Source organism: Zootoca vivipara, chromosome 10 (assembly GCF_965207765.1).
Source record: "Zootoca vivipara chromosome 10, rZooViv2.hap1.1, whole genome shotgun sequence".
Taxonomy (NCBI): Eukaryota; Metazoa; Chordata; class Lepidosauria; order Squamata; family Lacertidae; genus Zootoca; species Zootoca vivipara.
The window spans coordinates 45,165,247-45,179,533 of NC_142593.1; the positions used below are offsets into that span (position 1 = coordinate 45,165,247).

Here is a 14,287-nt window from a genome sequence, read left to right on the forward strand (position 1 = left end):
CAAGTTCTGGCTGGGAAAAAAGCCCTGTCCCAAACGATGTATCTGCTCCGGCAGAAGAACTGCAACCTCATCCAGCACAGGCAGGCATTTGAATTCTTGGGCCTGGGAACCACCGGCCCTTAAGATCTTCTCAGTGTTCAGTTAGCTAGCCCTCATCCAGCCTATTATTGCATCTGGGAAACAATTCAGGACATGCTCCTGACTCAGATGTTACAGAAAAATACACTTTACTCCAGATCTTATGGTCACTCCCACAGCAGATGGTAAATAGCATTGGGGAGAATATGATGCCCTGAAATGCTACTCTCTGGAACCTTGCCTATCAAGCCATCTGCCCCCCACCGATGGGGACAATCCAAGGGAATATTGCAGTCAATGGTTGGTGTATGTGTGTATATACACACACACCACTGAGTTATTGATAAAAATGGACAGCTTCATCACTGTACCCCCATCTTTCTCCTGGAGAAAGTTATCAGAAGTTTCACTTCCTCTTCAGCTCAAGAATTAGTCATTCAATGACAATGGTATGCTGTTCCTACCAAGTGTAATGAGAGCACTGGAGTCATTGGGGCCGAACTTCTTCCACTGAAAGTCACAAAGATGGGACTTCGGGTTGTTGCACCAGTCCACGACGTAGCCATCAAACCTGCTTTGAGACTGCCAAGCAATATAAATGCCATGTTCTGTGTTATTCTGTGTGTCTTCCATGCTGCAATTCATGTTCCCTAAAAAGCAGTATATTGTAGCATTAGTTAAGAGCTTTGAGTGCTATCTCACCCAAAGGACACTGAACTTTGTAGTGTTGTCCCTGGAACGCTCAAGGAAGCAAGGCGCATATCGCAACATGGAGAGCCAAAAGTTGCAAACCCAAGTATTTTGTTGCATCAGGTTAGACAAACTAATGAGATAATGACCACATCTGAATGTCAAACTTAGCATGTGAATGAGCTGCATTGAGTCACGGGCTCATCCCTTTCTCCTACTCCTTTGTGGCCAGGAGCAGAATTTCTACAGCTTTCACTGCTGCTTGCTTTTAAGCATGGTTTATCATGTTGTCCAGAGAGACCGTGGTTAACATTAGCAATGGTTAGGTCAGGCATCCCCAAACATTGGCCCTCCAGATGTTTTGGCCTACAACTCCCATGATCCCTAGCTAAGAGGACCAGTGGTCAGGGATGATGAGAATTGTAGTCCAAAACATCTGGAGGGCCGACGTTTGGGGATGCCTGGGTTAGGTCAAAACACAGGTGAACAATCTATGGCCCTAAGGCTTTGGCCCAATTCCTGCATTTGACTAGGAAGTGAAAAAATAAGCAGAGAGAAGGGGGCAGCAGAAAGAAAGTAGGGGGGGGGTACTTCTATTCACTTGTGACTACTGCACAGATTGCCCTCAAATGAAATGTGGCCCTCAACAGAAAAAGGTTGCTGACTCTTGGTTTAAAGCAGACCTACTTGATACTTTTTTCCCCTGAAGATAGCTTTTTCAAATTTAACCACAATTGACATTGAGTGCAGTTTTGGTTCCAGACAACACTGCAGATTGTGGATGTTATGTGCTTTGGAAACAAGACCTCTCAAACTCTTCCTCTCAACCACTCAGGACAAGAGATGAGAGGGAGTGAATGAGGTGAAGAGGAAGCTGGGTTCATTAATGTCTCTCTAAACCACAGCTTGGCTCACACATAACTAGTCATTAAATCTGTTACAACCCCATGTAACAACCCCGTGAGAGAGAAATAATACAAAATTGATTTTTTTTTAGTGTTACCCATTATGGCGTTTGCCTATTATGCTAGTGATGTAATCCCAGTATGAGAGTGAAAGAGTTAACTGTCTGCCCAATGAGAGCCCAGGGGGCGGAGTCAGCTAGGGTATAAAAAACACTGGGGGAGTTTTAGGAGTTAGTTGAGTTGGTGGAGTTGAGGGCTAAAAGTGGAGGGTTGAGAGTTGAGAGTTCTAAGAGTGGGGTCTGTCGGTTGGTTTAGTCCGTGAGAGAGAAAGCGAGTCTGAGTCAGAGATAGTCAGGGTCTGAGAGAATCAGATGAGAACTTAGACAGTTTGGGTTGGAAACTGGGAGGAGGTTGGTTGGATTGTGAACTTGTGAACTGGATTGTGAAAGGTATATAATAATAATTATTATTATTATTATTTTTTATACCCCGCCCATCTGGCTGGGTTTCCCCAGCCACTCGGGGTGGCTTACAACAGAAAAATGAAATAAAATAATCTATTAAACATTAAAAGCCTCCCTAAAAGGCCTGCCTTCAGATGTCTTGACATCTGATGGGAGGGCATTCCACAGGGCGGGCGCCACCACCGAGAAGGCCCTCTGCCTGGTTCCCTGCAACTTGGCTTCTCGCAACGAGGGAACCGCCAGAAGGCCCTCGGTACTGGACCTCAGTGTCCGGGCAGAACGATGGGGGTGGAGACGCTCCTTCAGGTATAGGAAGGTATAAGAAGGTATATAGGAACTAAAGATAAGATACTGACAGAATACTACCTGAGTAACCATAAGCTTGTAATCTGTGTTTTGTGTTCACATTCTAAACCCTGACTGGACTCAGTGATTTATCGGGGAGTACCTGGTTGGTGGCAGCGAGTACTGTGGTGGCGCAGGGATCAATAGACCGTTAAAGGACAGGGGACCCTGTGTGATCGCCACACCCATCTCCTTGGGATGTGGTGGCAGGAGAAAAACACACAATTTAGTGTTTCAATGCACAGGATTAAGAAACCCACTTTTGAGTGAACTCTAAGGCGTTCAGCCAGCTAGAAGTCCAAGTCATGGCAGTTCCACAAAGGAAAGAAGGTAGAGTTCTAGGTGTACAGGGGTTCTCATATATTTCTCAAATCTGGTAGGCATAACATTATCTCATTGGGACAAAAGGAAGAACCACATATTGGAACACGTTTAGCTGTACAAACCATCATCTTCAGCTGCCGAGATGACAATCACAGCAGGATGAGATGCGTTCACAGAGTTCCTTGCCGAGACGCTGATTTTGTAAGATGAGTTACCAAGGGAAATGGTGCAATTATTCAATGTGGGGCTTATGTCACTGTGATGTGTTTCAGTAGGTTCCGCTAACTTTTCCCACAATATCTCATACTTTACAATTTTTCCATGAGCATGGAAGTCTGGTGATGCCTATTGGGAGGAAAACAAAACAATGTCCTTTTCTACAACAGAACCAAGTTGCTTTTGTTGACTATTCTTTATAAGAAATGTCAGTTTATCTTTTTGTATTTTTCTCTTGAGAAATCAGAAGCTGCCAGTTGACAGCTGCATGCAGGGTGAAGCGACAAGACTAGTGAGTCAACTGGGCAGGCAGATTCTGGAACAACGACTCTCTTGCATAATGGCTTTTGAGCCTTTTTATTTTTGAAAGGGAAAAAAACCACCCTTCCATATAAAACTCCTGCCCATTAACAGGGAACATGGTTCCATCCTGTTCTTTGAAACCAACAGCTCAAGTTGGAGAAAATTCCAAGGCTGTGTACAAACACCTGTTTAACTCTGCGCCTAGTGTGTTCCCATTGCTGGTTTGGAAACTGGTGTTCACACAACGTTGAACAAAATCCGTACCGATCTTATCATAACGATCCTGCTGTTATTTTTATTATTATTTATTGAATTTATATACCGCCCTATACCTGGAGGTCTCAGGGTGGTTCACAGAATAAAATCAAAATATAAAACCACAAAATATATAATCAAAATAAAAACAACAACCCTTCCGCCCCGCCCCCCAAAAACCCCACATTTTAAAAGGGCATAGGATTTTTAAGGGCATTGTTGCTAATGAATTGCTGTGTTTTGATGTGCTTCCCCGCCAAACCAGATTCAATCCAAATTAAGAAAAGGAATGACATAGAAGCCTTGAAAGCTGGTCAAGTGTACACAGCCTGAGTCAACCTATTTATCCAACTACCCCAGGACCAGCATTGGTTTTCTAGTACTGTAGGCCGAGATTTTTCTCATTCCCTGCTACTGGATCCTTTTAACTGGAAATGGCAGGGATTAAACCTGGGACCTTCCACATGCAAAGCATGGGCCCCACCAAACTATTGTCTCTCCCCAATGAGGTGGTACCCAAGCTCCCATTGTGGAATTCTGGATATATGGACAGCAGAGTACTAAGGGGGCAAGAAGATTTGCTTAGACTGGTGAAGCCTCCTGGCCAAGCTTACCCATCCTTTCCTTTTGTTAGGGAGCTACATTTTGTCAGGATCAAGGGTTCTTCTGACACTCCAGTTAACAAACTCCTTAAAAAATATACTAGTAATTTCCTAGGGAACAGTAACGGAGCAATGATTTGTAATGCGCAATGTATATGTGAAGTACTTTATCTAAAAAAATAGTCTAACCCTTGCAGTTTTTAGTTATTAGCAGTGGAAGGGGTGAAATCTCTCATCATCACTGGCTGCATGACCTGAAAGACTTACTTTCCAGAATATGGTTATGCTACAGTTCTCCAAACACGAGTTGATGTCTCTCCAAATATCCAGTTGCCCTGATGGAGCTGTAAACCAAAGCACATAAAACAGGGTTATACACTGTGGAATGGAACTCATATTATAAAACCCAGGTGGGGAAAACAGCTGAAAAAGGCTTCTTTGTCACTAGCTCCAACAAAATATCCTAAACCTCTTGGTAGTGTGTGCAAGAATAAACTTGAGTGCTGGACATGAGTGTCGTTCAGACACACACCTTATAACATTGGACTTGGGACCTGGGAACTATTACGAGTACAGTGGTACCTCGGGTTACAAATGCTTCAGGTTACAAACTCTGCTAACCCAGAAATAGTACCTCAGGTTAAGAACTTTGCTTCAGGATGAGAACAGAAATCGTACTCTGGCGGCGTGGCAGTAGCAGGAGGCCCCATTAGCTAAAGTGGTGTTTCATGTTAAGAACAGACCTTCGGAACGAATTAAGTTCTTAACCAGAGGTACCACTGTATTCTAGATGTCCCAGTGGAGGAAGAGAGAGAGAAAAAACCTTGCTGCCGCTGCTGCATTATGAGGCCCATGTGGAAGATTTGCAGTCAAATCTAACAATGCTAGTTAGTATGTGAAGGAGTTAAGGATCACAGAGTTCTAATTTGCAAGAGTAGGCTCAGTGATGTCACATCCCCTCTTCTCCTGGAAGGGAGGAAGTAAGGCTTGTTTCCTGTTCCTGTTCCCCCCTCTCTCCCTACATATTTCTACTCAATAATGTTCATGCCTGCATTTGCTTATTGTTGCTGCTTAAGGCAATCCATGACGATAAGTATATTTTAAACTTACTTCAGTGTGTGGTTTGTTTCACTGCAAAACAGCTTCATGCAGTTGAACACATTATTAAAAGAAGGTTTAATGACCTATTCCTATGCTTCTTTAATCTGCCTAACGATAGGATTTAAGCTCTGCTACTAGGACTCTTTATGTACTAGCCCCCATGGTTTTAAAACAGGTACCAGCCATTATTTTCCTTTGTTAGTTAACCCGCACAAGTGGGTCTGTAGAGGATTAAATAAATTTACTGTATCTTCTTCCCAATTCCCATGATAGGAAGAAGGAGAGGGGGAGATTGGGGAGGAGTGGGTCATCTACTCCATATGTTTTTTTATTCTTTTGCCATTTTTCATTCTGCACATTCAAAAAGTGAAAAAGTTCCCTTTTGACCATTTCCCCACAATTTTTGTAAAATGTGGGCAAACAGCATCCTGCAGAAGAGGATTATAAACCTAGTCACCACAAACTTCTTCCCCACAACATGGCATCCTTACCAGCTTCATCTGTTGGGATAGTTTTACTTTCGCTCCATTTGCTCCATTTCCAAAAATGTCTAGCAGCACCACAGCGTACTTTTAATGTGTAGTTTGTAGAAGGCTGCAACCCATCCAGGATAATTTGGGGATGTGAATCTTTACTGTACTGCAGTGTAACATTTTTCTGCAAAACATGAACATTAAACATGTTTAGGGTCAAACTACAGCTTCCTATTGTTAAAAACCTTTTGTTGCATTTAAAATAACGTGTTATGCAATACATCCATCCACATTAGAAACTAATAAGATGCAGAACAGGGCTATATCAAAAGGAATCAAGTTTCAACCAGGACTTTCATGTTAGATCACACACACTCCAACACTGGTCAGCAAGGAGTCCTAAGCTACTCCTGGCTAAGGGTGGGACCTTTGTTTATAACATGGCTGTGATGTTGGTTTTCAATCTATATATTTAACAGGGTCTTTAAGGATAGAAGATTTGCTATGGTTATGCGTACAGTTAAAGCTATGGTTTTCCCAGAAGTGATGTATGGAAGTGAGAGCTGGACCATAAAGAAGGCACAAGGAGAAGGGGACAACAGAGGATGAGATGGTTGGACAGTGTTCTCGAAGCTACAAACATGAGTTTGACCAAACTGCGGGAGGCAGTGCAAGACAGGAGTGCCTGACGTGCTCTGGTCCATGGGGTCATGAAGAGTCGGACGCGACTAAACAACAACAATAACAATGCGTGCTTATTTGCTTTGGTTGAAAGTACCAACTTTTTGTGCTTGCAGCTTTAACAATTAATGCTATAATCACATCCATGATTACATGGAACCCAGCCCAACTCAATATACTGGTAGTAGTCTCATTCACACCTCATAATCAGCGGCGGCTGGTCCATTGGGGCAAATGAGGCACTGCTCCACCAACCTCACTCTGTCCTCAGGCAGCCCACACCTGCCTGACTTCTTTAATGCATCCAGTCCTGGTTGTGGCACTAGCTATCAGCTTCCTCTTCCTTAAGCTCAGTGTTGCCATTGCAGAACTAAGTTGGGAAGAGCATGGGAGCTGAACTAGAAATAGTTGGCTTTGCTTGACGTTGACTGTGGCTCCACCTATTTCTGTCTTACTGGTCGCAATGGGCACCAGTCACACCACTGATCACAGTAAGCCACAGTTAATGGCTTACAATGAACAAGCAGATGACTCCCACTTCACTCCTCCCCTAACAAAAGCAAAAAAAAAAAGCTTGTTGTGTGAATGCAGGACCACTGTGCCTAGTTCAGGAAAAACAACAACTAGGAAGCCAATAACATAGCTTAGCATCAGGTTGTGGTTTGTTTCAAGGGAAACAAGGCCCAATCGCACATTTGGAAGTCACAGCAAATCAAATTTCATGGGCTATCATGGATGCTTTGGTTGAGATTCCTGCATTGCAGGGGGTTGAACTAGATGCCCCTTAGGGTTCCTTCCAATTCTACAATTATGTGATTTTATTTCATTTCTATACTGCTTTATATAGAAGCGAAGAAAAGAAGTGAAATCTCCCCTGTTGGTGTAGGGGAGAAGTGACACAAGAAGTCATTTGCTGTAAGCCATAAACCATGGCTTCCCAAAAACTTGGGAACATGTAGTTTCCTTTGTAAGCATTTGCAGGCATGCACTATATGCCACAGTTCTGTGGAATAAAATCTTGACACACAGGGGTCCCTTCAGGAGTTGAAAGTTTTGTGCCATGTTTTTTTTAAAAAAAATTACTTCGCTTTTGCAGACTAATCTGCGTATTCTTTTTTTAAAACCATTGTGTATATTGAATTTTCACACAGAATACAGCAAGAACCATAACACTGTCAATGTTAAATTTAAAGCATAACAAAATATAAAGAAAAACAAAACAAGTCTGTAAAATGGATGGGTGTAGGACCTTGCCCGATACATCGTCACAAATCTGTTTGTTGCTTTTGCTTTCCCAACCACAGCTGTTTATGTGTAGACAGGCGGCTTAAGTTATTTTCTTTTCTTTTTTACAACCATGTACAATAAAACAATACCACGTTTCATGAAATTTATATGCCTCTGATCCCCTTTTTTAAAGTGTACATTTTGTAAGTAAGCTTTTTCCTTTAGCACTAGTTTCCATACTTCTTAAAACAACCATGCAAAAGATTGCCGTCTAGTGTTTTCTAAGCTCTCCGCCATCACTAGATGTTGAGCAATTTAACAGGGAAGCCACAAATGTTATGAATCTGAAAAAGACCACCACACATTTCTTTGTGCTAATCATGTTTCCTCCTTACCTGTTCCCCATCATGAGAAGCACCATGAATTTCACATAACAGCAACAGGGCTTGGCTTGTTTCATTTATCTGCCATTGTAACTGGATGGTAGTAGCGTTTGTATAACCTGCAAGGAGGTTGTAGGGGGCTGCAGGATGAACTAGTTTGAGAAAGAAAAATGTACATTACTGAAAGAGCAATTCAGTGACTTTGGACAGTAAAACGTGTGCAATAATAACTCTGAATTATTTCAGGATAGTTTCATAGAATTCCATGATCAAAACTGGAGGTGCCTCTGCTGTAGTCTTGGAACATAAATGCAGATAAGAGGAAGTGAGAGAGCTACTGCTGCTATTTATAAATAGAGTGTTTTAGGAGTACTCTCATTTTCCTACTCATATTGAAATACTGCCCCTCAATGAGGCCAAACTTAGATTCACAAAATGTGAATGAGGGGACGCGTACCCCTGTGTGTCCCCCCCAGAAAAAAGCACCGTATAAATATATGCTAGTAGATACTTGGTGGGTAAGTCTGCTTGTCTCAGTTGTATTTTGGTTCTGCTAGTAGCCATTATGGTCCCTATATGTTAGTTGTTTTAGTTTTAGGTTGCTGTTTTAAGAAAGATAGCTTATCAAATTGTTCTGTGCTGTCACAATAGCTTTTTTGTGTTATCTACTTGTGATATTTGTACAACGTTGTAAGCTGCTCCGATATTTCTTTCAAATATGGAGCTGTATACAAATTGTTGAAATAAAAAAAGGCCCAGTTATCAACTCTGGCAGCTCAAGATGTTGAGCGGTATTGGCTTAGGCATTGGAACCTAACCACTAAATCTGACTGCAACCCGTGTGTTGCAATCTGTGAGAAGTTAACCACCAGCAAGTTGCCCAGTGATGTACATCTACCGGAACTGCCTTCTGTAGCTGCCGTTGGGGCGTGCATTACGGCCCTGACCTCCGCAGGCTCAGGACAAGCTCCGCCCCCAACACCTTTATCGGAATATTTCACTACTCTCTGGGCAGATGACGACGTAATTTATGCTAATTTCTAGGCGGGAACTCCCTGCACGTGAAGGGCTGGGCTCCCAGCCCCATCGCGAGAGTGCAGAAGGTCCCCGCCCACAACAGCACCTCCATTGGGATGCGGAAGTGGTTTTCCCCCTCTCTCCCAGCACCAACCTGCTTTTGCTACAGAGGCAGGACAAGGGAAGAAAATAAGGTCTCCCTCACTTATCTCAAATGCAAACAGGGCACTGAGCCAAGTTTCCCAGAAGTCCTGCTGTGTTTCCCAACATCCCTGGCATCAGTTTCACAGCTTTAGCAGTACCAAAGAGGGAGAAGAGAGAAATGAGAGCAAGCAGGAGAACTAAGGTGAAGGAGTGAGCAGGAGATATGTGCATTGATCAGAGCATTTATTTGCTATTTTTGCCCATGTCTCAATCCAAATCAAGCCTGGGGGGAACGGGTGCTTCCAGTATCCATTTAGCCATAGGGCTAAATCTTCCTTGCATAATATTGAGTGGACCATCCCTTACAACAACAACAACAACAACACCCCACCCCACCGATAACCTGGTATAGATCCTTCTGAAGGTCATGTCAACATTCATTGTTAATATAAATGATATGTCTTGACTATTATTTTATTCATTCAGCAGCTAAATGTAGTTCACCCTACAGGCAACGGGGGGGGGGGGGGAAGGGGAATTCCATATTGCTCTTGTTTTGCACCCCGTTTAAGTTCTGGAGGCAATTAAGTTCTGTATCAGGCCAATGGCACATCTAGTCCAGAATCCTGTTCTCATAGCAGCCAACCTGTAAGGAAAGAGCAGCAGGAAATTTGGAGCTGGATCTTTACCACATACTGGAACTGGGAAATACCAAGGGGGCAAGGCAGTGCATTGCAAGCACCGCCATCTCATGGGTTAAAATTAACACAAGGATTTAGCTTGGCCTTATCTCACTGGTAGAGCACCTGCTCTGCATGCAGGCGACCCCAGCTTCAACCCACAGCATCTCCAAGTAGCCCTTCTGAAACCCTGGGGAGCCAATGCTTTTCAGTATAGACAATACTGAACTAGATGGACTTGGTGCTCAGTAGAAGAGCAGCTTTCTGTGTTCCTACTTCTTCTGCTTCCATTGGTAGTAGTAGGAGTATCATCCTCTTATCACTTGGGAGCAACCAGAACAGAGTAAAAGGGAGATATTTGCTGAGATTTACCAATCTGGAATTTCGGCTTGCCCAGAATTCTCTTTGTGGAAATGAACTGGATCACCTAAGAGTTCCTTTTACCCACTTGGGGATGTCAGGGTATAGCTTAAATTTTCATTTAATGTTTTGCCCCAGCTGCAATATGCAGGAACCTAGTCTTTATTTTAGAGGTGGTGGTGGTAGTAGGTGTAAAGTGTAACACCGATAGAGAAAATAAACTCTTACCTCTGTGGGCTACATCAACAGTAAGATTGGCAAGTTTCTCGCCAATGCAATTTCTGGATGTCAGTATTAAACTGTATATGGTTCGCTTGCCCATCTTGAATGAACAGGATGGTACAGAGGTCGAGCTGCAATACGTTTCGTTGGAAGAACTTTCGATACATGGTAATTGACGTTTCGGAGAGGAAGAAAAGAGAGTTTATTGTTCTTCCATCAGAAATAGAATATTAGAGAATATTTGGACCATAATGGGAGTGGAAATCAGGGTTTTAAAAAATGCATACATTTCTCCCACCTACCACCCACACCACCCCCTGTAGGGCATGTTGAATTTTTCAACTTTCAAATTGCAAAAATGAGGGGAGCTAAAATGTCGTTACTTTACTTGAGATTTCAAAAGATATTTTGGTTGTTAATATAATTTAGTTTTGCTTTGTGTGTAAAAATGCATAGAAATAATTAAAAATGATTGCCAAGTACTTGCATCATCATCATCATCATCATCATCATCATCATCATTAAGCATTACTTGACATTTCCAGAAGGTAAAATTAAAATTCTTTGGTTTTTCGAAAGCAGTTTATGTGCTGCTTCTTCAAATGTAGACTTACCAAGCTAAATGTTGTCCAATCACAAAAATAATAGCAGAGTTGAATTTCTCACACTCAAAAACATATTTTAAAGCCCCCTCATTTAAGAAATTTGCAAAAAAAAATAAGTTTCACCCCCTAAAATGACACCCGCTACCACCTCAAGTACAAATTACTAGTTAGCACTAACTAGGTTTCCTTCTGAACCATGTCCTTTAAGCCCCAGCCAGCGTGACCAATAGTCAGGGCTCTCAGGGATGATGGGAACGGTATCTTAACATCATCTGGAGGGCTATAAGCCCCTCCACCCCTAGTGCACAAATATAAAGTTTTTCCTCTACCTAAGTCCTGTGTGCAAATAATGAATTTGATCCAACCCTCTGATCATCTTCCAGGACACTTTCTCTCCCTAGAATTCATTTCGTCAACAACTCATTTCCTTAAAAAAAAGGGGGGGTATACTATGATGCCTGGCATAACTGTTGTCACTTCCTAAGGATCTCTCCTGTCAGCATCAGGGTTTCAGAACACTTACCCGTCAGACAATGTGAAGTTTGCTGGACATTGCAAATCAGCATTCGTATATTTAGCTCTATCACCAGGATCCCAGGTACAATTTAAGTTAATCATGTCTTCTGTCTTGCAGGCTAGGTCTTTGGGTTTATCAGGCTGATCTGTTGAAACAAGGCTGGGTTATGATGTTTTTCTTTTTCATTTCATTCTTTCAACCACCTTGGAAGACAATTACTGTTAGGGTCAGCTGTGAGCACACCATCAACTGACTACCAATTTTGCAGATCGAATCAATTTGAACTGATATTTTTGCCACCTTTGATAGAGCCGCTCATGGTGACTTTCTGGATATTCATTTATTAGGATAACTTATATCATATCTTTCTACTTTGCAAACTTTCACTCAAGGTGGCTAATAATGTCCAAAGAACAGAACAATCATCAGCAGTCTTTTTAAAGCTGAAAACTGCATGGCAAATTATTAAAACACCCAATTCAGGCCAAAAAAAGCATGGGGAATTAAAAAGCATGTGTGAACAAAACTCATCACCAGGTGTAGTGTAGGAACTTAATGAGACATGGGGCACAAACTGGGGTGTGGCCACATAAAAAAACTCTCTCATTCTTCCCAACTTAACCTAGCACCCATGCACACGTATCAGGATATGGAGAAGGGCCTCTACATATCTTGGGGTGTGTGCAGAATGGGAGGAGGCAGTCCTGGGGAAAGAGGGTGAGGAGCGTCAAATGTCTCTCCCCCTGGTCTTCATCCGGCCCACAGGACTCTCCCCAGGCCAGGCACATCAGTGGTCCTCCTCAAGTTCTCTTATCAGATAGAATGTGATAAGGCCTTTTGCTCAGAGGATAAAGAGAAGCTCTGCTCACAGGATGAAAGAAGGTTCCTCACCCCAGCTTTAGGACACGAGTTCCTCTTCAGGTATTCCTGTTACAAAACTTCATGAACCTGGCCAGTAAGTATAAAAAGCTGCTCAGATGGGACACAATCCCCCTCCCTCAATGGAAACACCAAATATTTTCTGCTTACTGGTCACAAAGAGAGATGCACTTTCGGAAGCACACTGGATAGTGTAGCCAAGTCTCTTGGAACGAGTAACATTTTTCAAAGTAACTAATACTCTTCGTTGCAGTCCAACATTCATCTGCATATCACCAAAGTAAAAATTCGGCACACTTTTGTTTTCTGCCCCAATGCAGCAATACTTGACGTCAGAACCCATTTCAACGATCTTCTCACCGGCCTCTGGCCATAAGAAATACCAGTGAATGTTTACGACATCCAGCCCTGAACAAAGCAACGGGGGGGGGGGGGAGAGAGATTTGCTTGTACATATAATTGTGACAATGCAACTGGCACCCTTTGAGGCGATTGCAGCCCCACTCTGTAAATTAAGAGTTTTAATTTAAAAATAAAAAAAAAGTTTCCAGGGCAACAATTCCTACCAGAGAATAAACACAACAAACACAATGAGGCTTACTTCTGAAGAAGTATTATAGGATTACGTTTCATTCATTGTAACTGGAATTCACTGTACATTTGTGTGTGTGACTTCACCACCACCTCAAAGGCTTCTTTCTATGAAAGCTCACGCCACTAGGTACATAGGACAGTCCTAAAATTTCTACATGGTTCTGAGCTTTTTGGGGGTAACAAACCAAACAACAAACCACCTGGATGTTGTTGTTTCATCTTGAAGTTGTCTCAGAGGTTTCCTTGATATTTTGACTCTAATGAGTCCTAGGGATGGAAGCGGTGTCAGAAGGAAAATGAATTGATATGGATTATACTGTATACAGTGGTACCTCGGTTTGTGAACACAATCCGTTCCGTGGAGGCGTTTGCTCGCCGAGGCATTCGCTCGCTGAAGGCACGCTTCTGTATGCGCGCGAAGCGCCGATAGAGCGCTTCTGCGCACGCACGCACTCACTGCGCAGATCGCTTGTTCGCATGCGCACGCTGCGCAGATTGCATCTGTGCATCCGACGCCGTGGAACCCGGCTGTAAACACTTCCGGGTCCGCAGCATTTGTAAACGGAGGTTTTCATAAACGGAGGTAGGCGTAAACCGAGGTTCCACTGTATATGCGTGTGTTTGTGTGTAACATTGTACTAATGTAACATTTTCACATGCAACTGTATGTAATTTTAACATTTAAGCTGTCCGTTGTTGCTTCAGTTTTCTGTACACAGTTTAGAGATATTTTCAGTATATGGAGCAGTATAGAAATGAAATCATCAAGCAGGCAAGGGAGCAAGCAGATAAGATCTTAATGCAAATCAAACACATCAACACTTCCCAAAAGGACATAAAAAATGAAGCACAAAATTCTTTCAAAATTCTTCCAATATCTTTCAAAATTCACACTTCCTCCGATTCTGTAATGCTGTTCTCCAACAAAACGTGTGTGTAAATGTGTAAACAAGCATGCCTTATATTTGGAGCAACAGCTTTCAAAAACGCCCTTGCTATCGGCCAGGCTAAAGGGTCTCTATCCTTACATGCAACAGTGATAATACAGTTCCCCCAATGCAGGCATGTCAAACCTGCGGCCCTCCAGATGTTTTGGCCTACAACTCCCATGATCCCTAGCTAGCAGGACCAGTGGTTGGGGAAGATGGGAATTGTAGTCCAAAACATCTGGAGGGCCGCAGGTTTGACATGCCTGCCCCAATGGGAATTTTGCTCTTTCATT

General features: G+C 42.8%; 1 protein-coding gene across 4 annotated transcripts in view; it reads right to left on the reverse strand.

The window, feature by feature from the left end:
• The window catches only part of OSMR (oncostatin M receptor), a 41,897-nt gene that overhangs the window by 11,114 nt on the left and 16,496 nt on the right, over positions 1 to 14,287 (reverse strand). For 3 of the 4 annotated variants that reach the window (XM_088653226.1, XM_088653229.1, XM_088653228.1), the window contains 8 exons: positions 12,622 to 12,879; positions 11,599 to 11,737; positions 10,477 to 10,625; positions 8,060 to 8,199; positions 5,775 to 5,940; positions 4,450 to 4,526; positions 2,929 to 3,151; positions 543 to 728 (listed from right to left, as the gene is read on the reverse strand). In XM_088653226.1, coding sequence (XP_088509352.1) covers positions 543 to 728; positions 2,929 to 3,151; positions 4,450 to 4,526; positions 5,775 to 5,940; positions 8,060 to 8,199; positions 10,477 to 10,625; positions 11,599 to 11,737; positions 12,622 to 12,879 — 1,338 coding nt within the window. The remainder of the gene's footprint in view (positions 1 to 542; positions 729 to 2,928; positions 3,152 to 4,449; positions 4,527 to 5,774; positions 5,941 to 8,059; positions 8,200 to 10,476; positions 10,626 to 11,598; positions 11,738 to 12,621; positions 12,880 to 14,287) is intronic. The other variant, XM_088653230.1, reaches the window with a different exon arrangement.